The following is a 24,103-nucleotide window of genomic DNA, read 5'->3' on the forward strand; positions in this document are numbered from 1 at the left end:
CAATGATTTAGATAGATAATTAATTCTTAATATTACTTATAAGACATGGCAAAAAAAGAAGAAAGAATTATGGCTTTCTTGGGAAGTACTTATTAAAAAAAAAAAAGTCTTTCCCGGAAAGAGTAGAAGAATTTTTAATACTCTTTGAAGACAGCTAAATTAAAAAGGATGTTAGTCTTTCTTATAAAGTTCAAAAGAAAGTTTAATATTCTTTAAAAACATAGCCAAAAGTCAAAGAATTATTAATATTCTCTGAAATCTAGCATGTAAGCAACATTCAACCAATGTTTTGGGGATTTTGCTGAAAATGGGAGCTCTTCCTTTTCCCACAAACATTTGCAAACATTCCCTAAAGTCTACTGAAAGTGATTCACTCTTTTTCAACTCAAAAGAAAAAGAGACTTCCTAGTCTTTTACAAACCAAAGACCCATGGTCTTTTACAATCAAAGGCCTATGGCCTACTTTTATAACTCAAGACAGACTTATTGTCATTGGAACTTGGGTTGTTACTCTCCCCCACTCTCCCAACCCCCAAACCACCACCCCCCCCCCCCCCCCCCCCCCCGAAAAAAAGTCTTTAAAAGACTACCGAATTGGGTTCCTTATTTTAGCTCCATGTTGAGTTTAATGGTTTCTGTAAAAGAAACCACAATCTAGGTTGTTATTTTAATAATCCTTCTTAAAAGAATCTAATTAATGTTTAAATCATTGACGTTTTAAATTTGTAGAATTGTGACATTTAAGATCCTGATCCAAGATTTTAGCAACCCCCAGACTCCATTACAGAGTGAAACAAGTACAGTCGTCACTTCTATGTATAATGCAATTTGTATTTTATATCTCTGGGATATCACACTCTTCTCCCATGGAGTGGATATCCTGGTGATACCAAATACGTTCTCATGTATGATGTTGATGAGCACTAGACAAGTTTGGTCTTCCTACCAAGAGAACCTTACCAGTGCAATATGTCATCATCCACTGGTTTTGTGAAGCAATTCTATATGTATATATTGAGTCAAGCTATCGTTTGGAATTAGTAAGGATTTGGCAACTACGAAATTGGAGCCGAGACTTTGTTGTTGTTAAGTTTGTATGTAGTGTGATTTATGTTCAGCTGTACTGGATGTTTGTGGTTTTTCTGTAAACATGTAATAAAATGTTCCAACATGTGATTTTCTTTAATGTTATCTTCTTTAATCTTTGGGATAGTTAAAGTTGATTTAAGGTACATGGCCACAAACTTGTTTGCTGGAATGTGGGCGTTTTTAAGATGCTTATTGTTAATGATACTATTATTCTTAGTGCATTTATGCTTTAAAATGGGTTGCTTTCAATGATGGTAGATTTATAATTGAAACTAACACGATATTGTTTGTACAATATTAAGTCTTTTCTCTCAAAATTTCTGGACAAGGTTTTCATGGACACGGGTGTGCAGGCAGGTTTCCGTGGATGAACATGTAGGGTTGACATGTGGTTTTCATAGATGGCATTCAAAAGTCTCATAGATGACGTGATGGTGGAAAAACAATAGCTTATAGTAAAACTTGTTCATAGTCCACAAAGAGGCAATCACTTACACGTGAGAGGAAGATTGTTAGGTATACAAATACGAGTGAAGTTCTAAATTGAATAATAATAAAAAAAGTGAATGATTAATATAATATAGTTGAATCCAAACTCATAATCTTAAACTTTTGGGTTAAGTTGTTTACAAATATGTTATATGAACAATGAATATCATCTCCTATCGTCAATCATCTCGTATGTTGTGTTGTGGCTTGCTTTGATGTGGTTTCTTGAAGTATTTAGTACATTGAATGTGTATATATGAATGTGCTTAAAGACTTTGGAGGAGTAAATGTTGCATAAGCAACCTAATATCTCCTTCAAGCCTTTTCTCTTAGTATTTCTGCAATACCTTACTACTCTTGATTTTGTAATAACTTTGTTGCTACGAAAAGTTGGAATTTTTATAATCCTTTAATTTGATGATGAGGGTTTAATTTATAGTGGGGAAATGATTTTTTTTTTTTTCAAATATGTTTGAATATTTTAAGCTAATAAGACATGATAAAACTTGGATTTGGCGAGAATCAGGTTATAAGTGCTGATCGGAATCCATGTCTATGTGACAAGGTGCTGATCGACACCTGTGTCCTGGACACATTTTGGTTCCAACTTTGTCTTTTGGCAAGTTTTGCGTGATATTAAAACTTGTTTAAGGATAATCATAAGTTTTTTAGCTACTTTAAAGCCACTAAATGATCATAGCTTTAACTTAAAGATCCAATTTACTTTCTTCTTTTCAAGGAGGGAAATCAAAAAATCAAAATTTAGAGTGCTATCTCCTTTTTTTTTTTTTTTAATTACTCTTAATTACATTCTTGTCTTAAAAATAAAACAATGGGATTTTGACATTAATTAATTCTAACTAATCCAATAAAGACCAATCAAAATAAACTACCCATAATCACATGGTTTATGCCTGAAGGCATAGGAATGCATATAACCTTTAAAACTTGATGTGGCTTGATCTCTTGATCGGATGGTTTGATTATCATGTTCTTTATGTCGTTTTGATTGTGGTGAACTCAATTTTATTTTAAAGTGAAATTCGTATTCATCAAATGATTCAAACAACATTTTTGCTTCTAGATTATTTTTGAAATTACGATAACACAAGGTTATGGATTCCTCTGTTGCAAAATGGGATGTCTACAACTTCGTCTAGGTTTTAATTCAAAATTTTCTTGTGTTTGTAAAGGAGAAGTAGAAGAATTAGGCTGTGATATAATATCTTCTCCAGTTTCTTTACCTAATTATAATGTAAACAAAAATTTGTGTTTGTGAAGAGAGTTCTTGGTTCCTATTCTTTTTATTTGGGTTCCCCTTACTGTGAGGGCTTCCATTTTTTTTTTTTTTTGTAATTTTTTTTGGGGCCTCAACTGACTATTCCTAGGAAAATTACCTTTTAGAAAGTTTTTATTTTCATAAACTATATTTACCATGAGGGCTTAAATTTCCAAAGAGAATCCCACGTTGATTCTTTTTACTACAATAGTAACTCCTTACTTAAGATTCTAGGACCCATTTGGTAAGAGATTTCTAGTAACGTTATTTGTATTTTTTGGAAATATGTGTAGGTGAAAAAGTGTGTAAAAATACATATAATGTTATTTAAATAATGAAAATTGTTGTTTAAACAATGGTAACCTTACCGATTCATTATTTAATAATTTATTAAAATGATATTTTAATATTAGTGCTTTGCCAAAAAAAATATATATATTAATGGAAACGTACTATTTTCTTATTAGACTTTGGCAAACCAATTTCAAACATTCTGTGAACCATAGTTGAGGTGGGGTCTCCCTTTATTAACAAATAATTAATCTTCAAATTTTCAACCCTAACCTTTTTACCCAAACAAGTTATCCTTTATATATATATATATATATATATATATATATATACACACATATATTATAAAATAGCACCGAATTTATAAGAGCAGTAAATATTTGAGGAGGAGGACTTTTACTTATTTTATTAAAAATAAAATCTCTTAGAGTTTTTAAGATATCCCTATTATGAAAATTTTAAGATTCTATTTGTAATTAGTAGATCTTATTTTTTACCATTACGCACTATTGGTGCGGTGGTCACTTTACAAGTATAAAAGCTTGTGAATTGTGGGAAGTAAGGGTCTGGGTTCAAGCCTCTAAGAGAGAATTTCATACACATATACACTTAGATTAGGCTATAGTAGAAATTCTATCTTGTATAAAAAAGAAAAAGAAAAAAATAGATCTTATTTTTTAATGTCATCAATATTTCAAGAAAAGTTGAATATCATAATTTATTTCTTTATTAATGATGTGGTCAATTTAATTAACTTGTTTTAAAACAGATACAAAGGATTTTATTAACTCAATGTTACAATTATCCAAGAATTCCAGAAACATTTCATCAAAATTTACTCCACTAGTGTTTGGGTGCAATTAAAAGTTAAAGAATTCCAAAAGATTCTCATCAATATCTAATTCATTGCACTAGTCTACAATTCAATTCTCCAAGAATTCCAGAACCTTCATATCAATTTCCCATCTTTTGCACTAGTGTGTATGTAATATGTATAATGCAATTATGTTATGAATTCCAGAACATTCTCATTAATATAATAATCCACTCCACTGATCTATTCAATTATCCAAGAATTCCAAAGCATCTCTTCAATTTCTCACCTATTCCACAAGTGTATGGTGCAAAATCCCAAAACAATTTTAAATAAAATGGTACAAAGTAAAAAAAAAAATCTAAGATTGCACACTTTTGTGTCATAATTTTGTTACGACTCAGGCTATAACTATAAGCTCGTAAATGAAGAAGAGAAAATATGGGTTAATGTGAACATGATAAACAATTACTTACATTCTGTCATATAAAATAATTCTAAAAAAGTATATAGTAAAAATTTTGGATATAGAATTACTAGTACACACTACAATTATATCATGAATTTCAAAAAGTAGAATGTCTTGTAGTTAAATTGACTCATCCTCATATATATAAAGTGTTTTGAAGGTTTATGGGAGAAATTCTTTGAGCTACAAGGTTAACTGCATGCGCATTGTAATTATCTCAAAAAAAAAAAAAAAAAAAGAGTCATGAAATCCAGAAGGTTCTTCTCATCAACATCTCATCCATTCATTTTATTTTTTTTTTTGAGAATCACATCCATTCATTTTAGATAGACAGCAAAGATCCCACTTCCTCTCCATCTTACGCATACATATATTTTAATAACTTATTTATTTATGTCATAGATTCTTATCTTATATACTATTATGTATTCTTTATTATACTTTTATTTTCACAGTACAAAGATTCGGCATCTACTTAAAACGCTACGCTACACACAAACTTTGGGTCCCACAGTGACCCTAGTACTTGGAATGCAAGGAAAGAAAGTAGTGGGGAAAAAAAAAAAACATCTGAATTAGGATCAGTGTAATAGACCAGTCAGGTAATGATATTTGTTTAAAAATAGATAATATCACCATTTTAATAAGTCCAATATTACTAGATATTAAACTCAAATTGCCCAAAAAAATTAGAGAGAACTAATTATGGTTTTAAAGTACATTTTGAAACATGAAGCAGAAGAATTTAACATCCTCAAATTAAGAAAATGTCCTCTATTAGTTTCTGAAAATGATATTACAATCTTTGTAGTACTAGCTTTCAAAGATGGTCATCAAGGGTGTACGATGGCCACTCTACAAGTATAAGTATTTGTGGGATGTGGGGGGGGCAAGGACGAGGGTTCAAGTCCTCACACATATACACTTAGATTAAGTTAGAGTAGAATTCTATCTTGTATATATATTAAAAAAAAAAAAAAAAAGCTTTCAAAGATGGTCAAAGATTATTCCTATGGCTGATTTAATTATTTTAGCTAAAAGATATTTTACAGAATAGATTATCCATTTTAAGTTTTTCTAAAATCTAAACATATTCTTAATTATTGGGCTAGAGTTTGGATTAGTTTTTTTTTGTTTTTTGTTTACTGAAAATTTATTTATTTACTTGCTAAAAGTTGATAAAAAAAAAATAACTTTTTAATAGTACCAAAATGAAGCATAATAGGTCCACTAAAAAAAACGCGTTTGCATGTGGAAAAGCGCGCGGAACTTAAAGGCTTTTGCATGTGGAGGGCCCGGGGGCTTGCTAGTTAGCAAGACGCGCCAACGCATAAATTTAAAAAAAAAAAAAAATCCCAAAATTTTTTAAAAAACAATAGGTAATAATTGTATCACCCAAATCTTATAAATTGTGGTGTTTAGATTATTAAAATACAAAAAAAAAAAAAAATCAAATCTATAATATATATATATATATATATATATATAAAAAGATCAAAAGTGAGTTTCAATCCATTCAATAAGTAAAATAAATTATTTGATGTTTTAAACTCTAGTGTTTTGGCCTGATTATAAAAAGGAATTATGTAAGACTATAAGTTTTTAAAGTCTAACGGTTTTACACTTCATGAATTTATCTTATATATTTTAGGATAAAACTTAAGTACAGTATTTATATGTTGTTTTTTAGGTTCCTCTCTTATAATTTAACTATGTGGTTGTATTTAACTAAAAATATACTTCCATTCATATGAAAAAACCATATGACTGAATTTTAAGAAGAGAACCTAAGAAACAACACATAAATAGTGTACATAAGTTTTGCCCCTTTTTTTTTTTGATGCGATTTTTCCCTATATTTTAATTGAATTGAATTTATATTCTATAATTAAACTCTCCATTATAATTTTTTTGGGACTCCATTAGAGTTTTGACACATCATATTTTCTTTAAATGAAAAACTATGTATATTGTTCCATATATAAATACAATCACAATAAATATCTATATATCTCTACTACAATATATAGTTTCATTTACAAACACAATTATAATAAATACTTATTAATAATTATCATTATTATCAAATTTAAATTTAGAAAAAATATAAGAGAAAAAAATTCACGTTAAACTTTTTCATGCATTACACAAGTTACAAACTAGAATCCATAATTCCCTCAAAAAAAAAAAAAAAAAAAACTAGTATCCATAATATTGACTTTCTTCTAAAAAAAAAAGTATCCATAATATTGACTAAATATCAATAATCATATTCTTACCCCCACCAATATATAAGTTTTTTCCTAATAAAAAATTTGTGTGTGTATTAAAAGCAAGACAGAAGTTTTTTTTTTTTTTTTTTAGAAGGAAAGACAGAAGAATCTAGAAGAGTAGAACTAGAATCTCATGCATAAATAAAATAAATAAATCTAAGTCGAAAAGTATATTTTAACTTAGGTTACTGTAGCAGACTTATAGGTGAAGATAGTTTGAAGTCAAGAGGATAAGACCAACTGCTTTCTCAGAAATGCTCGTGTTTTTTTTTGCAGTATCTTTTGTTTCTTTCTTAGGTAGTTTTTCAGTAAAGCTTTTTCTGGGTTTCTCGGTAAAACTTTTTCCTGGGTTTCTCAGTAAAGCTTCCTCTGTGAGTGTGTGTGTGAGAAATGGAAAAGCTGAGTTTGGATCATTTGCCACCTGGGGTCAGATTTAGTCCGAAGGACCCGGAGTGCATCGAACTCTACCTGAAGAAGAAGATCATAGGGAATGATAAAGACACTTGGTTTATTCCCGAAATTAAGTTCTATGAAGATGAGCCCTGGGACTTACCAAGTAATCTTCTTGTTTTTCTATTATCACACACCCAACTTCACTTCTTGGAAAATTTAATGCTTTTTTGTGAGAAGGTAGGAAAATGTTTCACATCGTATTAGTATGTTGTTTGTTGCTTGTTTTGCGTTCTAGTTATAGAATTTTTCTGGACAAGTGTGTTACATTAATTGATCAAAAGAAACAGTTACAGAGATCATGTGTAGATTGTTGCTTGTTTTGTGTGTGTTTTTGTGTGTATCTGTTTTCTGGTATTGGTGTTGTCTGGTTCATGTTGTATCTAGTTAGTGTTTTCTTTTGTATAAAGACTGATGCTTTCTTGGGCTATGCTCCTCTGCTTTTGTATGAATTGTTTTTCTTCTTTAAAACATTTAAAAAGTAGTAGATTGAAATTCGGTTAGTACTTTCATATTTTGTTTGAATTCAAAGAATGATTTAGCACTTACTCAATATGATATGACCATTTGATTTTCTCATTTTAGACCTGGAATTTTGTAACTTCCTTCTTACTTTCTCTGTAGCTCATTTGTTATGTTGAATTTGGAAGTACTATTGTTTTCCCTTTTTGCTAACTTTGATAACAAAATTCTGAATCAGCCTTTGTAAGAATTTTTGAACTTTCATTGTTATGTGACATCTTTGTTGGTATTATACTTACTAGATTACTAAGATTTGCATAATATGCCCATATAATGATCTCATAGTTGAACAATTATTTAATATATACATGCTCATGTGATTTTTCCCATTTTGGGTGTCAAAATTTTGTACTCAAGTCTGGTTTCTTGTACTGTAGTTAAAAGTGGGATTGCTACGGAGGACCAAGAGTGGTTCTTCTTCACTGAACAGAGCCTGAAGCATCAGAACGATAATCCAAAAAAGAGAAAAAGGGGTCAGAAACAGGAACTGGTGAACAGGCAAACCAAGGCTGGGTTCTGGAAATCAACTGGTCCAGATCGGGAAATCAAGTCTGGAGGGATTGTGGTTGGAATGAAGAAGACTCTGGTCTTCCATATAGGGAGTAATAAGAGAGAAGAGAAGGCAATAAGGACTAATTGGGTAATGCATGAGTACAGAACAACCCAGAAGGACTTTGATGGAAAACTCCCCGGTCAGGTTGGCTTTTGCTATTCAATTTGTCTGATTGATGTTATATTGACCTGAGATTTTTTATTGATTACTGAACTGACTGTGTGTGTGTTGATTTAAGATTGTTTTGCCTCCAAAATCATTGGAGGTAACTTTAAAAGAGGATTGATTCAATTACCTAGGATTGTGGAAGCTGTTAATTTTTTGTTAATTCTTAGTGAGGGTTAACATTCTTGCTGGATTAATGATCTCTCTCTCTTTTTAATATTTTATTTTCATTAAAGAAGGTATTCTTAATCCATCAAGTGATAGATATTGAAATTTTACATGTAGACAGTGTTGCAAGGGATTAGTGGTTTTAGCTCAAAAATCCCCCTATTGAGGAGAGGAGACTTAGAAGAACAGGGTGTGAGTTTTTTTCGAAAAGTAGTTTGATGGTTTCTTTTGGGTTGAACGATACTCACATGTATGGATTGAGAATTTGTTTTTTTTGTTAATGTAAGAGTGGCATTGGGTGTATAAAGGTTTTGAGATTGTGGGTCTCGTTTATAATGTAATGGGATTTGGGAGAGTTTTTGTTTCTGACATTTGTGTGTGATGCTTGTGAGAGTGTGCTAATTTGATTGAGATTTTGTTGAACGTGGTTGTAATCCATATTATTGATAGTGGATTTTGATTGGTGTTGTTGCTCATGGACTGCATGGAGTTGATTGAACCATGCTTAATATTGTTATCTTGTAATGATTTTTTTTTTAACATTGTTCGTGTGCTCTCACTAGCTCCAAATCAAAAGAAGTTTTACTGACACCTATTATATATCAAATGGCTTTGTAGGACAACCTCCTCTATGCCATTATTGTTAGTTTCAACATTTCTGATATGTATTTATATTCCGTTATTTTCATCTTTGTGGTAATTCAATTTGTAGCATATATCAGGCAAGGATGATATGTTCGTCCAATTCACTTGGGTGCTTAACATTATGCAGAAGGCCTTTGTACTTTGTCGCTTATTCAATAATGAAGAAAAGAGTAACAAAGGTGGACCTGCAAAATCTAAGCCAGCACTGTCTGATGTTACAGAACTTGTTCAGTGTAACAACGACAACGACTATGATAAAGCATATGTTGCAGAAAATCAAGCAGCAAAAGTGAGATAATTTTTTCTTTTTGGAATTGAGAAGTATAGTAAATTAAACAAGTACTTATCTTGTGCACTCATGATTCTTTCGTCAGGTTGATTTAAGTGAGGAGGACATAGAACTTCTCATGGGTGCATTCTATGTCCCTCCAGAGGACTCTCCATCCAGTTTACCCCTCACCACTCCTGATGTTTCAACTCCGATCACTGTCAAAACTTCTCATAAAGAAACCCAATCTGAACCAACATTGGCTCCAGCATCTCAAGAATTGCCGGAGCAAGCTGAATACCATCCAATTAATTGCATGACAAGATTTGACAATGCAGCACCCCTTGCATGTAATGATGATTATAATGCATATGCTGCAGAAAATCAAGTGGCAGAAGTAAATACTACAGAAGTGAGAATGAATTTTACTTTCAGCTTAAAACAGTTGTCAATATTATTATTTTGTGGGAATTGAAAGTGCAGATAACTAAAAACATATACTTATCTCAGTTATTCATTTGTCTTCCATCAGGTTGACCTCGATCTGGATATGGACAAAGCCTTTGAAATGTTCTATATCCCTCCAACAGGGCCATTAGATTGCAACCTTTTCTCCCCATCAACTTTAACCCCCGTTACTGCTGTTTCATATCCTACCACAGCTGAAGCTTCTCTTGAAGCGCAGTCTATGCTAGCCCCAGTTTCACTGTCTCCAGAATTAGGCAGTGAAGCTGACAATTATCGCACAAGTTTTCGATGTCTTCCTGAAGAAAAATATGATGCAATAACAACTAAGACTATAGTGCCCATTGAGTACAATGGTTATAACACTTATGTTGCAAAAAATCAAGTGGCAGAAGTGACATCTGATGTGGTGAGGAAAGAATTAAATTCAAGCATAAAACAATAACATCTCTCTTCCAAGGGTAGTTAACTAGTTAAGTACCTATCTTATTAATTTATGTTTCTAACATCAGGCTGATTTGCAGGTGGAGGCAGGCTCAAATATGTTCCCTGACACACCACAGCCACTAGGCTGCGACATGTTATCCCCATTACACTCACACATGCAAGCAGAGTTAGGTTCTTCTTGCATCTCTTACCCTTTTACCAATGACTTAAACAATGGTTATTGGAGGGTGCATCACCAATCTGGCATGAATGTGCCAGCTCCCAATTTCTCCAAGTCTGGGGATTTAACTCTTATTAATCCAGATGAGTGCTTTCGTAAAATGTCTAGCAGTCAAAATAATCCTGCTTTTGATGATGGGACCCTGAAAAACATGGTCTCTGATAAGGACAATGGGTCATGCAGTGGGTCAGATGCCAATGTGCTGGTAAGTGAAAACTCTCAAGATATTGTTTATTAATTGATCTTGCAAGTTTTTCGAAGAAAATTTAAGCTGTATTAATTTGCTGCTCAAGACTTTTTATACTCTTTTGTGGGTAGTTTTTGAGTTTTTCAGTGTGGTTTATTTGTGTCTTTTATCTTCAGATAAATTGGTCTTCTAAAAGCTAACCTTGCAGTGTTATTATGTACAGCCGTTCACGCTTGAGGATCTAGAATTGGAGTTGCTTGATGAGATCTTCAATCCAGAGGTTTCATCAGGGTTGTTAAAATCAGGATCATACTTAGGATCTCTAGGAGGGTCTGCGGGATCAGATCATAGGATCTGATTGAAGATACACTTACCAATATTAGTAAGTGTAAAAATTAAAAGAATTATTAGCCTTTCTTGGAAAGAATTTATCCAAGAAAAAAGAAAGAAAGAAAGTTGTTCTCAGAAAAGAGTAAAAGAATTTTTATTACTCTGACAACAAATTGGACCTCTTCCTTTTCCCACTTACATACATTTACAAACATTCCCCAAAGTCTCCTCAAACCGATTCACTCTTTTTCACCTCAAAAGAGAATTTTAGTATATTCCAACCATCTTTCCCTCTACTCTCCCCTCTGCCCCTTCCATTTCCCTCCAGTCCAAACATAGTGCTATTGTCTTTTACAAACCACAGACCCATGGTATTTTACATTCAAAAGCCTACGGCCTCCTTCAACAACTCAAATTGACTACCACCCCATTTCCCTCTACTCTCCTCTGCCTCACCCCACCCCCCAAAAAAGTATAAAAAAAACTACCAGATTGGGCTTATTTCAGCTCCAAGTTGAATTTAAAGGTTTCTCTTGGAAAACCCAATCTAGGTCAGGATTTTAATTAATCCTGTTCTTAATAGACTTCTAGTTCTGGTTGAAGTCATTGATGTTTAAGATTTGTAGAATTGTGAGATCGAAGATCCTTGATTGAGATTTTAACAACCCCTGGACTCTGTTACAGAGTGAAACAAGTACAATCGATTACTGTACCGTACCGTCACTTCCCGTGTATAATGTTGGGGAGCACTGGACAGCTTTGGTGTTCTTACGAGAGAACCTTACAAGTACAATGCGTCCTCATTTGCCGGTGCTGTGAACAAATTATATATGTATATAATGAATTAAGCTATCGTTTGGAATTAGTATGAGGATTTGGCAACTACGAAAATGGAAGCAAGGCTTCATTGTTGTTAAATCTGTATGCAGTGTGATTTATGTTTAAGCTGTACTGATAATTGTCTACTTCTGTAAACATGTAATGATATGTACTCTTAAGTCAACCGATGATTTTCGTTGGTGTTATCATCTTTAAACTTTGTGATGGTTAAAATTTGTCTGCTGGAATGTGGTTGTTTTTAGTGGCTTGTGTGTGTTTAGACAAGAAGAATGCATGAAAACTGAAATCAAGTTGAGCTTGATTTGAAGCATGTATAATGGAAAAGGCTAATGCAGGATTGGAATGAGTGACATGGTCCAGGACCTCCAGATTGAAGGTGCCATAATCAGGTAATAATCCAGTAGTTAAATACAGGAATGTCTTCAGGTAAAGCTTTAATGGTTGTTGAATTTCAATGTTTTATTATTAATGTTGCTATTATTCTAAGTGCATATATACAAGCTTGAAGGATGGGTTGCTTGCAACGGTGGTAGTTTTACAATTGAAACTCACACTATATTGTTTCAGAATATTCGATAAATCTTCTTACATAAATTTAAGGTGTCCTAAAGTTTGGCTAATGCATATTCAGAATTTGTTAGTTATGCTAGAAATTTTTTTTTTTTTTTTTGATAGGATATGCTAGACATTTTTATGTACTTAGGATGTTCTCTTTTGACTTTTAAAACCTATTATTCTTGCTTTTCTGCTTTCATAATTTTGTTATGGAGTGGATCTTTGCCGTGGCTTGCTTCGAAAGGTAAGACTTATAGAAGCAACTTTTTTGTTGATTAAAAGGTAATTTTTTTGAAAATATTTACTAAGTACTATTATTAGAGTTCAACCAATGGCGGCTCCAGGATTTTTTTCTAGGAGAATCAGCAATGGCAGAGCTAGGAATTTGTCATTTGTCAAAAAATTAAATGATTAATCTTTTTTTCTATAGATACAACTTCCATTTTATATGCAATAATCTAAAATAATATTCTAAATACAATTTTATATACAATACAATTATATCATACAATAGTCTAAAACTATTATAAAATAGGTAAGTCAACAACTATTGAATGCATAAACTAATATAACTAAATTACTAATCATATATTTTTGTCAAATTAATAATAACTTATTACATTTATATGTAATATCAATTATATAAAAATATATGATAAAGAAGGAGAAGACTAGTAACACATTTAGGAGTAGGACTAGGAGTAAATGTGAAACTAAGAAAAAAAATAGTAATTGATATAAGTTTTTGCATTTGAAGTGGATGACTTCTTAACCATACACATAGCCATAGTCACTCTCTTGGAATTGGAGATAGAAATAAAAACTAAGAAAAAAATAGAAGGGAGAAAGCGAGATAGGGAGAATGAAGAAAAAATTACAGATATAGATACATATTTGTACAAATTTGTTGGTTGTAACAACGATGCAGTTTTTCTGTACAAGTAACCTAAGTTAGTTAACTCAATTTAATCTGTTGGTGGACACTTGTATAATATTATGGAAATTATTATTGATGAGCAGTAGTTTGTCTGGGAATCTATTAGGTCTCTTTTCACGTATGCTAGTAAACAGTAGTGACTTATGAACATCTGTCTGTATTTGTCTGGACTATCTTGGATCTGTCTGGAGGCTATTCACGCGTGATGGTGAATAGTGATCTGTCTTGGTAAATAGTGATCTATCACAGTTGTTTGACCGGGAGAGCATTCTGTCTATCTGTCTATCAATCTGTATCTGCATAGTTATCATAATCTAGCGGATCAGAGTTATCTTCATACTGCTCATGCTCATGGAGTACTTCATAGTTATCATATAGAACACAGTATGAAATAGAAAGAAAGGTAGGAGCATGATTCTTTGTCATTATTCTAGGGTCTTTAGTAATCTTTCTTTTCCCAATGAGCCTCCTTGCTGAAGGTCTCGGTCCATATATAGCTATCCTATTGGTGTAGCCATATAAATGGGAGTCATGATCTAACTCTTTGTGTACTTCATAAATCTTATTGCTCATGAAATTAGACCATTCTTGTGCCAGAGCATATAGGTCATCAAGTGATAGGTAAGTCTCCCCTGTATACCAGTAGTAGTCAGAACTACAACTGAAATCACTTATGAGAACCAAAATGTGTGTTGGCCGGGCTTCCATCCTCCTTGCCAAGAAGTTGACTACCAAGTGCTTCAATAAATACACTGGTGCTAACAAGATATAATTCCAAAGCCTTAAGGGTCTTTTGGAATAAAAGTTTCTGTCTGAGGGTGAAGGCTGCTTGGAGATTATTAAGAAGTAACTTAATATGAAAAGGAAGGTCTGTAAATTCTCCGTCCTGAAAAATGAGATCAGTGTGGAGCACTTCTTGCAGAATTTCACTTTTTCCACCACATGAATACATTGCCTCTGCTAGCAACGTATCCTAAAGGGATATTGTCTCTATCGAGACGCATTCATGCTTATCCGAAATCTTTGTTGAAGCCTTTTGGATTTCTTTGGGTTGCATCGTTGATGCCTTGCCCTTTCGTTTCATGTCTGCCTAGGAAGGTCTTTTATTCATATTAGTTTGCAATTGGCTTTTGGTAAAAGGATTAGTTGGTATATCATTCTGTCTTGAAGCAGTATTTTGAAAATTAACATTTCTTTGCAAAGCTTTTTTCAAATTTATTTTTAAAACTGTTTTTCCAAGTGAAATTTCTTTAAAAATATTTTTTAAGAAAATCATTTTTAAATTTTAAAAAATATATATAATAGAACAAACTTTTTTGTGTACACTTTTGTGCTCTCTCTGAGCAGTGGTATAAGAGTAATCATGATGAAGTCTATTGATATCGGAGTGACTGGGTTTCAAAAAATTCACAAAATCTGCCATGATTCTATCTGTTTTGTATGTATTATTATATATCTTATTCTGTGAGAATATGTGAAATAAAACTTATCCATAAAGTCTTTCATTAAGTACTATAATAGGAAAATCTGTCAGGGATTTATAATTAACTTTTCCTGTTAGGAAATTAAATCTATCTTTGTTCAGGAAATTACCACAATTAATATTTTCTTTAATGATTAGTAAAGGGGATTCTGTCAAGACTTCTTTTATTAAAACATCTGTTATATGAGCATTTGAGGATACTATAAAGGGTGTAAGTGTATGATTTATTATAATTTTGTTTGGTACATCTGTTAAACTGTTAGTCCATTCATATTGACTAAAAGAAATAGTTCTATTTTTTGTATGTTTTCCATTAGAGTCTTTCTCACAAGATGATTGTATAATATGTTAGTGCCTATGCCAAAAGGCAGTGGGGAGATTAGAACAATTTGTCTCTGTCAATTGGTTAACAAGTAATATTTATGACAGATATCTTTCTTTATTAATATCGATAGTGACATTATTAAGGGAATAAACTTCTTTCAGGATAAGGGGTGAGATAAATTTAAAAAGTATATCCTTTCCTAGCACATTAGTTTTAACTCCTTCATCTGTCATTAAAAGGGGGTAAAACAAAGCAATAAAGAGATTTCCTAAAATAACTTTAAAAGAAAGGTCTTTAATTAAAACAAAGACAGTTTCAAAACATATTCCATCATTACATATGTGAACATTAGGTATTTAGTAATTAATTATGAGCTTTTCTCCATTAGCCTTAATTAATCTTTCAGATGATTTTTCATAATACTTTAAAGCTATTAGTCCTTCTTGTATACAAAGAAAACTCTTTGTTAATTACTAAAGTGATTTATGTATGCCATTTTTGAAAAATTACTTTGTCAATTAAACTCAAAAAATTCTGTCTATTGTTCTCATTATTTGAAACTTCTTTTTCTAATGAAGGGGGGTCTATCATGGGTTTAGAGAGTTCTTTCAAATTTATTATTTCTGCAATATTATGTTCATTTATGTTTGTGGAATTATCCTCTTTAATTTCTTATTTTACTATTTTTACTTCTGTCATTAAGTCTTGTAAAGTTACTGGTTTTATGTCTATTTCATCTTGTTTCATTTTTGTCTTTTCTTTCTTATCTTTTTCTTTCTCTTTCTTAATTTTTTCTTCTTTTCCACATTCCGTAACACGGTATCCATATTTTCTACACTTAATACAAGCAATAAGTATGTCTATAGAATCTTTCAATTTTAGTAAATAATCTTTTTTGTCTTTTGGTGATTAGGTAGGTTATCTATCAATTTCATTATTATGTCTTTTTTCTTTTCTTTTTTCCTTTTTCTTTTATTGACTTTGAGAGGGTTGGTTGATCTTAATTCTGTCTTTTTCTTATATTGATCTATCTCTTTTTGATGAACATCAAATAATCCCATTAGTTCAGTTATTATGTCTTTCTCAAAATCTAATTTACTGATTTGTTTAACAATTTTATTATGTCTATCACATTATTTTTTAGTATGTCTATATTCTTTACATTTATGACAAATAGTATTTCTAATATGTCTGTCATTTTTCTCATTATCTGATGTCTCAGTAATATCTAGAACTGCTACATCTCTTTCTATCTCTTTTTTCTCTAAGGGTGAATTTAAAATTTCTTTCTTTTTAATTAATTTTGCTAGACTACTATCTTGTGTGTCTGTCATAGATCTTTCAACTGATTTTAGTTTCTTATCAATTTCTTCCTTTAAACTATTACTCTCCTTGGAGCTATCATTTTTCTCTTCTTTATTGACTACTTTTTCTAAACTATCACTATTATATCTTTCCTTTTCTATCTCTTTCTTTGTCTTGTGTCTTTCTTTTTCTATGTCTCTTTCTATATCTAACTTCTTACGTAGAGTTTCTATATTGGCTAGCTTTAGAGTGTTTTCATTTTGTCTTTCAATTTTCTCTAACATCTCTTTTACTATACCTTTCCTTATCATTCATTTATCTTCTATACGTGTTGTTCTTTCCATTATTAGGCCATCTTTCTTATTATTACTCTTTTGTCTTTCTATATCATCTTCTTTTTGCATTATTTCTATAGAACTACTTTCTTTCTTTTCCGTCAGAGTTGTTTTTAGTGTCTTCAAGTTATTCTGTTCATCACTTGTCTCTATTAGGCTATCTTTTTTACTACTTTTTATATCTGTCATGTTCATTGATATGTCGGTACTTACTAAGTTATCCTTTTGTCTGGTATGCCAATTATCAATCATAGTTTTTACTAAAGGTGATTTATGATAAGGTTCAAATTCTCTTTCTTTTTCTGAATTTAAAGCTTTCATTCTTTCAAGGAGGTCCAAAAAACTATCATTCTCCCTTTCTGCTTTAGTGTTTGTTATGGATCTTTCCACGGTTTCTAAATATTCTAATTTTTTATTAATCCTGTCTAACAAACTATTATTGTGGCTATCAGTCTGTCGATTGATTTTATCTTCTGTTAATGTACTCCAATTATTTGTGCAATTATTATAGTTATAATCATCTAGTGTGTATGTAATATGTATGGTGCAATTATGTTATGAATTCCAGAACATTCTCACTAATATAATAATCCATTCCACTACATTATTCAATTATCCAAGAATTCCAAAGCTTCTCATCAATTTCTCATCTATTCCACTAGTGTATGGTGCAAAATCCAAAAAAAAAAAAAAAATTGGTGCAAAGTAAAAAAAAAAAAAAATCTAAGATCACACACTTTTGTGTCGTAATTTTGTCAAGACTCTAATGTAGCACACTATAAATAAGTAGAAAGAAAATAATGAGTTAATGTGTATGTGATAAACAACCAGTTATAATTTGCCACATAAAATAATTATAAAAAAAATATGCAATAAAAAGTATAGTTTTAGAATTAGTAGTGTACCGTGCAATTATGTCATGAATTCCTAAAAGTGTTTGAAAGTCTAAAGAAGGAAAATATTCGAGTTACAAGTTGCGAGATTAACAATATATAGTAACTGTCTAAAAAAGAATGGTCAAGAATTCGGTTCTCAATCATCAATATCTCAGACAGCGGCAAAGATCCCACTTCCTCTTCGTCCGTACAGGTATATATTTTTCAATAACTAACGGGGTGAGTGAGTTATGACTTATGACAAAGATTCTTATCTTATATTATGTATTCTTTATTATAAAATTTTATTTATGGAGGACAAAGATTCGGCATATCACTGAAAACGCTACGCTACACACAAAAGTTTGGTCCCACACGGACCCTAGTGCTTCGAATGCAAGGGAAGAAGAAGAAAAATGATGTGTTTTTTTGGAAAAAAAAATGTTCACCAATGGAGGAACAGAGTTAAGTCAATACTGACAATTTTTTTGGTAGCAAAATTAGAGATCACTAATTATGGTTTTAAAGTACGTTTTGAAACATGAAGCAGAAGAATTATCCCCAAATTATGAAAATGTCCCATTAGTTTATGAAAATCTCTTAGGTGAAGAAGTATTAATAGTAGGCTAAAATGTGATATTAGTAGTATATGTAAATAACTAGTAACAAAATGTCGCATAAGTTTTTCACAATAAAACATTATTTTTTATCTTAAAAAAAAATCTATTAAGAAAATATTGTGAATATAATATTATTCATTAAAAAGAAACACAACATATTCTCATTTAAATGAGCTATTTCTTTATTAAAATAGAATATACTATTTTATTTATAAAGCTTAAAAATTTTTAATGTACAATTATATTTCCATACAATAAATAAAAGGAAAAAAAATTTACACTTAAAGTAGAAGTTAGGTTTTTTTTTTTTTTTTTTTAATGAAAAAAGTAGAAGTTGGTTTGATTTTTTTTTAAATGGTACTAAAGTGAAGCACAGACAGCATGGTGGTTCCACTTTAAGAATAAAAAATAAAAGGTCTGCGGAAAAACGCGCAATGTGGAGGCTTGCAAGTTGCAACTAAAAAAAAAAAGAGTTACGTATATAAATACAATTATAATAAATAAATATTTATTAATAATTTTATTATAATAAATAAATATTTATTGTGATGAGGTTGTGATAATTTATCGTGTCCTTATCAGTACCCTAGAAAACGTTACCACTGTCACTTGACTAATTGTACTATGCGTAGTGATTAAAAAGACATTAAAAGATTATTATTATTATTATTATTCAAATTAAAATAATGAATAGATGAACAGAAGAATCTAGAACTAGAATCTCATGTATAAATAAACAAATAAAGTCGAAAATTATATTTAGACTTGGTTACTGTATCAGACTTGCCAGTGAAGATAGTTGACAATAGCTTTGACTTATCATGAGTAGTATAAAGACAAGAAGACCAAGGCAAAATGCTTTCTCACAACTGCTCTTGTTTTCTGTAATGGATTTCAAGGGCTCATCCAATTCCTAATATCTTTCTTTCTTAGATAGTTTTTCAGTAAAACATTTTCCGGGTTTCTCAGTAAAACTTTTTCAGGGCATCTCAATAAAAAAGCTTCCTGTGACTGAGAGATGGTAGTATTGAGTTTTGATTTGCCACCTGGGTTCAGATTTAGTCCTAAGGACAAGGAGCTCATCGAATTCTACCTGAAGCCAAAGATCACCGGCAATGATAAGGACATTTGGTTTATACCCGAAATTGAGTTCTATGAAGATGAGCCATGGGATTTACCAAGTAATCTTCTTGTTTTTTATTATCACACACCCACCTTCATTTCATGGAAAATTTAATGCTTTTTTTTTGTGAAAAGGTAGGAAAATGTTTTACATTGTATTAGTTTGTTTATTGTTGCTTATTCTCTGTTCTTGTTATAGAATTTTGCTGGACTAGTGTGTTACATTATTTGATCAAAAGAAATAGTTACAGACATCATGACAGCTACTTGAATCTATATTCGAGTCCTAAGTTCTAACCCATTGTGTGTGTGTGTGTTTTTCTGTTGTTGCTGTTGTATCTGTTTTCTGGTCTTCTTGTTGTATCTAGTTAGCGTTTTCTTTTGTATAAAGAATGAAACTTTCTCTGTAGTTAATTTGTTGTGGTGAATTTGGGAAGTACTATTGTTTTCTCTTTTTGCTCACTTTGACAACAAAATTCTGAATCAGCCTTTGTAAGAATTTTTGAACTTTCAATGTTATGTGACTTCTTTGTTAGTATTATACTTACTAGATTACATAAGATTTGCATAATGTGCCCTTATAATTATCTCACAGTTGAGCAATTATATAATGTACATGGCCATGTGATTTTTCCCATTTTGGGTGTCAAAATTTTGTGCTTAAGTCTGGTTTCTTGTACTGTAGTTAAAACTGGGATTGCTTCGGAGGACCAAGAGTGGTTCTTCTTCACTGTACTGAGCCTGAAGCATCAGAACGATAATCCAAAAAAGAGAAAAAGGGGTCAGAAACAGGAACTGGTGAACAGGCAAACTAAGGCTGGGTTCTGGAAATCAACCGGTAAAGATCGGGAAATTGAGTCTGGAGGGATCGTGGTTGGAGTGAAGAAATCTCTGGTCTTCCATAGAGGGAGTACTAAGGGAAAAGGGAAGGGAATAGGGACTAATTGGGTAATGCATGAGTACAGCACAACCCAGAAGGAGTTTGATGGAAAACACCCCGGCCAGGTTGGCTTTTGCTATTCAGTTTGTTTGATTGATGTTAAATTGACCTCAGATTTTTTATTGATTACTCAACTGAGTGTGTGTGTTGATTTGAGATTGTTTTGCCTCCAAAATCATTGGAGGTAACTTTAAAAGAGGATTGATTCAATTAGCTAGGATTGTGGAAGCTGTTAATTTTTTGTTAATTCTTAGTGAGGGTTAACATTCTTGCTGGGTTAATTATCTCTCTCTCTTTTTAATATTTAATTTTCATTAAAGAAGGTATTCTTAATCCATCAAGTGATAGATATTGAAATTTGACATGTAGACAGTGTTGCAAGGGATTAGTGATTTTAGCTCAGAAGTTCCCCTATTGAGGAGAGGAGGAGACTCTTAAGAACAGGGTGTGAGTTTTTTTTTAAAAAGTAGTTTGATGATTTCTTTTGGGTTGAACGATACTCACATGTATGAATTGTGAATTTGTTTGTTTTGTTAATGTAAGAGTGGCATTGGGTGTATAAAGGTTTTGAGATTGTGAGTCTCGTTTATGATTTAATGGGATTTGGGAGAGTTTTTGTTTCTGACATTTGTGTCTGATGCTTGTGAGAGTGTGCTAATTTGATTGAGGTTTCGTTGAACGTGGTTGTAATCCATATTATTGATAGTGGATTTCAATTGGTGTTGTCGCTAGTGGACTGCATGGAGTTGACTGAACCATGCTTAATATTGTTATCTTGTAATGATTTTTTTAAAAATTGTTAATGTGAATGTGCTCTCACTAGCTCCAAATCAAAAAAAGTTTTACTGAAACCTATTATATATCAAATGGCTTTGTAGGACAACCTCCTCTATGTCATTGTTAGTTACAACATTTCTGATATATTTACATTCTGTTATTTGAATCTTTGTGGTAATTCAATTTATAGTATATATAAGGCAAGGATGATATGTTTGTCCAATTCACTTGGGTACTTAACATTATGCAGAAGCCCTTTGTACTTTGTCGTTTATTCAATAATGAAGAAAAGAGTAACAAAGGTGGACCTGCAAAGTCTAAGCCAGCACTGTCTCCTGTATCTCCAGCATTGGAAGTGCAAGCTGAAATTTCTGATCAAATGATGTCTGATGTTACAGAACTTGTTCGGTGTAACAATGACAACAAACATCATAAAGCATATGTTGCAGATGATCAAGCGGAAGGGGTGAGATATATATATATATATATATATATATTTTGGTTGGAATTGAGAAGTATAGTAAATTAATCAAGTACTTATCTTGTGCACTCATGTTTTTTGTCAGGTTGATTTAAGTGAGGAGGACATGGAACTTCTCATGGGTGCATTCTATGTCCCTTCAGAGGACTCTCCATCCAGTTTACCCCTCACCACTACTGATGTTTCAACTCCAATCACTGTCAAATCTTCTCAGAAAGAAATACAATCTGAACCAACATTGGCTCCAGCATCTCAAGAATTGCCTGAGCAAGCTGAATACCATCCAATTACTTGCATAACAAGATTTGACAATGCAGCACCACTTGCATGTAACGATGATTATAATGCATACGCTTTAGAAAATCAAGTGGCAGAAGTAAATACTGCAGAAGTGAGAATGAATTTTACTTTCAGCTTGAAACAGTTGTCAATATTATTCTTTTGTGGGAATTAAAAGTGCAGATAACTAAAAATATGTACTTATCTCAGTTATTCATTTTTCTTCCATCAGGTTGACCTCGATCTGGATATGGACAAAGCCTTCGAAAGGTTCTTTATCCCTCCACCAGGGTCAGTAGATTGCAACCTCTTCTCCCCATCAACTTCAACCCCTGTTACTGCTGTTTCAATGTCTCCAGACTTTGGCAGTGAAGCTGACAATTATCACCCAAGTTTTCGACATCTTCCTGAAGAAAATTCTGATGGAATAACAACTGACACTATAGTGCCCATTGAGAACAATGGTTATAACACTTACGTTGCAAATAATCAAGTGGCGGATGTGACATCTGATGAGGTGAGGAAAGAATTAAACTCAAGCATAAAACAATAACATCTCTTTTCCAAGGGTAGTTAACTAGTTAAGTACCTATCTTATTCATTTATGTTTCTAACATCAGGCTGATTTGCAGGTGGAGGCAGGCTCGAATGTGTTCCCTGACACACCTCAGCCTCTAGGTTGCGACATGTTTTCCCCATTACACTCGCACATGCAAGCAGAGTTAGGTTCTTCTTGCATGTCTTACCCTTTTACCAATGACTTAAACAGTGGTTATTGGAGGGTGCATCACCAATCTGGCATGAATGTGCCAGCTCCCAATTTCTCCGAGTCCGGGGATTTAACTCTTATTAATCCAGATGAGTTCTTTCGTAAAATGTCTAGCAGTCAAACTAATCTTGCTTTTGATGATGGGACCCTGAAAAACATGGTCTCTGATAAGGACAATGGATCATGCAGTGGGTCAGATGCCAATCTGGTAAGTGAAAACTCTCGAGATATTGTTTATTAATTGATCTTGCAAGTTTTTCGAAGAAAATTTCAGCTGTTTTAATTTGCTGCTCAAGACTCTTTATACTCCTTTGTGGGTAGTTTTTGAGTTATTCAATGTGGTTTATTTGTGTCTTTTATCTTCAGATAAATTGGTCCTCTAAAAGCTAACCTTGCAGTGTTATTATGAACAGCTGTTCACGCTTGAGGATCCAGAATTGGTGTCGCTTGATGAGATCTTGAATCCAGAGGTTTCATCAGGGTTGTTAAATCAGGATCATACTTAGGATCTCTGGGAGGGTCTGCGGATCAGATCGTAGGATCTGATTGAAGATACCCTTACTAATATTAGTAAGGGTAAAAATTAAAACAATTATTAGTATATTCCAACCATCTTTCCCTCTACTTTCCTCTCCTCCCTTTCCATTTCCCTCTGTTCCAAATATAGTGTTATTGTCTTTTACAAATCACAGACCCATGGTATTTTACATTCAAAAGCCTATATCCTCCTTCAACAACTCAAATAGACTACCACCCCCATTTCCCTCTACACTCCTCTGCCCCACCCCACCCCACCCCACCCCAAAAAAAACTCTAAAAAAGCTACCAGCTTAGGCTTATTTCAGCTCCAAGTTGAATTTAAAGGTTTCTCTTGGAAAACCCAATCTAGGTTGGGATTTTAATTAATCCTGTTCTTAATAGACTTCTAGTTCTGGTTGAAGTCATTGATGTTTAAGATTTGTAGAATTGTGAGATTGAAGATCCTTGATCTAGATTTTAACAACCCCTGGACTCTCTTACAGAGTGAAACAAGTACAATCGATTACTGTAACGTCACTTCTCGTGTATAATGTTGAGGTGCACTGGACAGCCTTGGTGTTCTTATGAGAGGACCTTACAAGTACAATGCGTCCTCATTTGCTGGTGCTGTGAACAAATTATATATGTATATAATGAATTAAGCTATCGTTTGGAATTAGTATGAGGATTTGGCAACTAGGAAAATGGAAACAAGGCTTCATTGTTGTTAAATCTGTATGCAGTGTGATTTATGTTTAAGCTGTACTGATAATTGTCTACTTCTGTAAAAATGTAATGATATGTACTCTTAAGTCAA

General features: G+C 32.3%; 2 protein-coding genes across 3 annotated transcripts; both read left to right on the forward strand.

The window, feature by feature from the left end:
- Positions 1 to 6,924: 6,924 nt before the first annotated feature.
- Positions 6,925 to 12,127, forward strand: LOC126698482 (uncharacterized). Of its 2 annotated transcripts, none has more exons than XM_050395739.1 (7): positions 6,925 to 7,260; positions 8,054 to 8,373; positions 9,335 to 9,496; positions 9,582 to 9,887; positions 10,008 to 10,349; positions 10,465 to 10,812; positions 11,018 to 12,127. In XM_050395739.1, exons 1-7 carry the CDS (start codon positions 7,095 to 7,097, stop codon positions 11,150 to 11,152), a joined length of 1,779 nt encoding a protein of 592 aa, XP_050251696.1. In that variant the 5' UTR covers positions 6,925 to 7,094; the 3' UTR covers positions 11,153 to 12,127. The 2 variants fall into 2 exon arrangements, with proteins under 2 accessions (XP_050251696.1, XP_050251698.1); XM_050395741.1 differs by having other exon boundaries at positions 9,338 to 9,496.
- A 7,057-nt stretch (positions 12,128 to 19,184) lies between these two features.
- On the forward strand, positions 19,185 to 24,103 carry LOC126698483 (uncharacterized). Its single transcript, XM_050395742.1, has 7 exons — positions 19,185 to 19,580; positions 20,207 to 20,526; positions 21,489 to 21,704; positions 21,805 to 22,110; positions 22,231 to 22,515; positions 22,631 to 22,975; positions 23,181 to 24,103. Exons 1-7 carry the CDS (start codon positions 19,418 to 19,420, stop codon positions 23,271 to 23,273), a joined length of 1,728 nt encoding a protein of 575 aa, XP_050251699.1. The 5' UTR covers positions 19,185 to 19,417; the 3' UTR covers positions 23,274 to 24,103.

This window comes from Quercus robur, chromosome 9 (assembly GCF_932294415.1).
Source record: "Quercus robur chromosome 9, dhQueRobu3.1, whole genome shotgun sequence".
In the NCBI taxonomy this organism is placed as follows: Eukaryota; Viridiplantae; Streptophyta; class Magnoliopsida; order Fagales; family Fagaceae; genus Quercus; species Quercus robur.

What these genes read in the sequence shown, in the direction of transcription:
- LOC126698482 (XM_050395739.1), top strand. Translation starts at nt 7,095, where the DNA reads ATGGAAAAGCTGAGTTTGGATCATTTGCCACCTGGGGTCAGATTTAGT. An exon ending in CAGAAAATCAAGCAGCAAAA is followed by an intron (nt 9,497 to 9,581) that starts GTGAGATAATTT and finishes TTCTTTCGTCAG; the next exon opens with GTTGATTTAAGTGAGGAGGA. An exon ending in CAGAAGTGACATCTGATGTG is followed by an intron (nt 10,350 to 10,464) that starts GTGAGGAAAGAA and finishes GCTGATTTGCAG; the next exon opens with GTGGAGGCAGGCTCAAATAT.
- LOC126698483 (XM_050395742.1), top strand. Translation starts at nt 19,418, where the DNA reads ATGGTAGTATTGAGTTTTGATTTGCCACCTGGGTTCAGATTTAGTCCT. An exon ending in ATGGAAAACACCCCGGCCAG is followed by an intron (nt 20,527 to 21,488) that starts GTTGGCTTTTGC and finishes AACATTATGCAG; the next exon opens with AAGCCCTTTGTACTTTGTCG. An exon ending in GTGGGTCAGATGCCAATCTG is followed by an intron (nt 22,976 to 23,180) that starts GTAAGTGAAAAC and finishes TATTATGAACAG; the next exon opens with CTGTTCACGCTTGAGGATCC.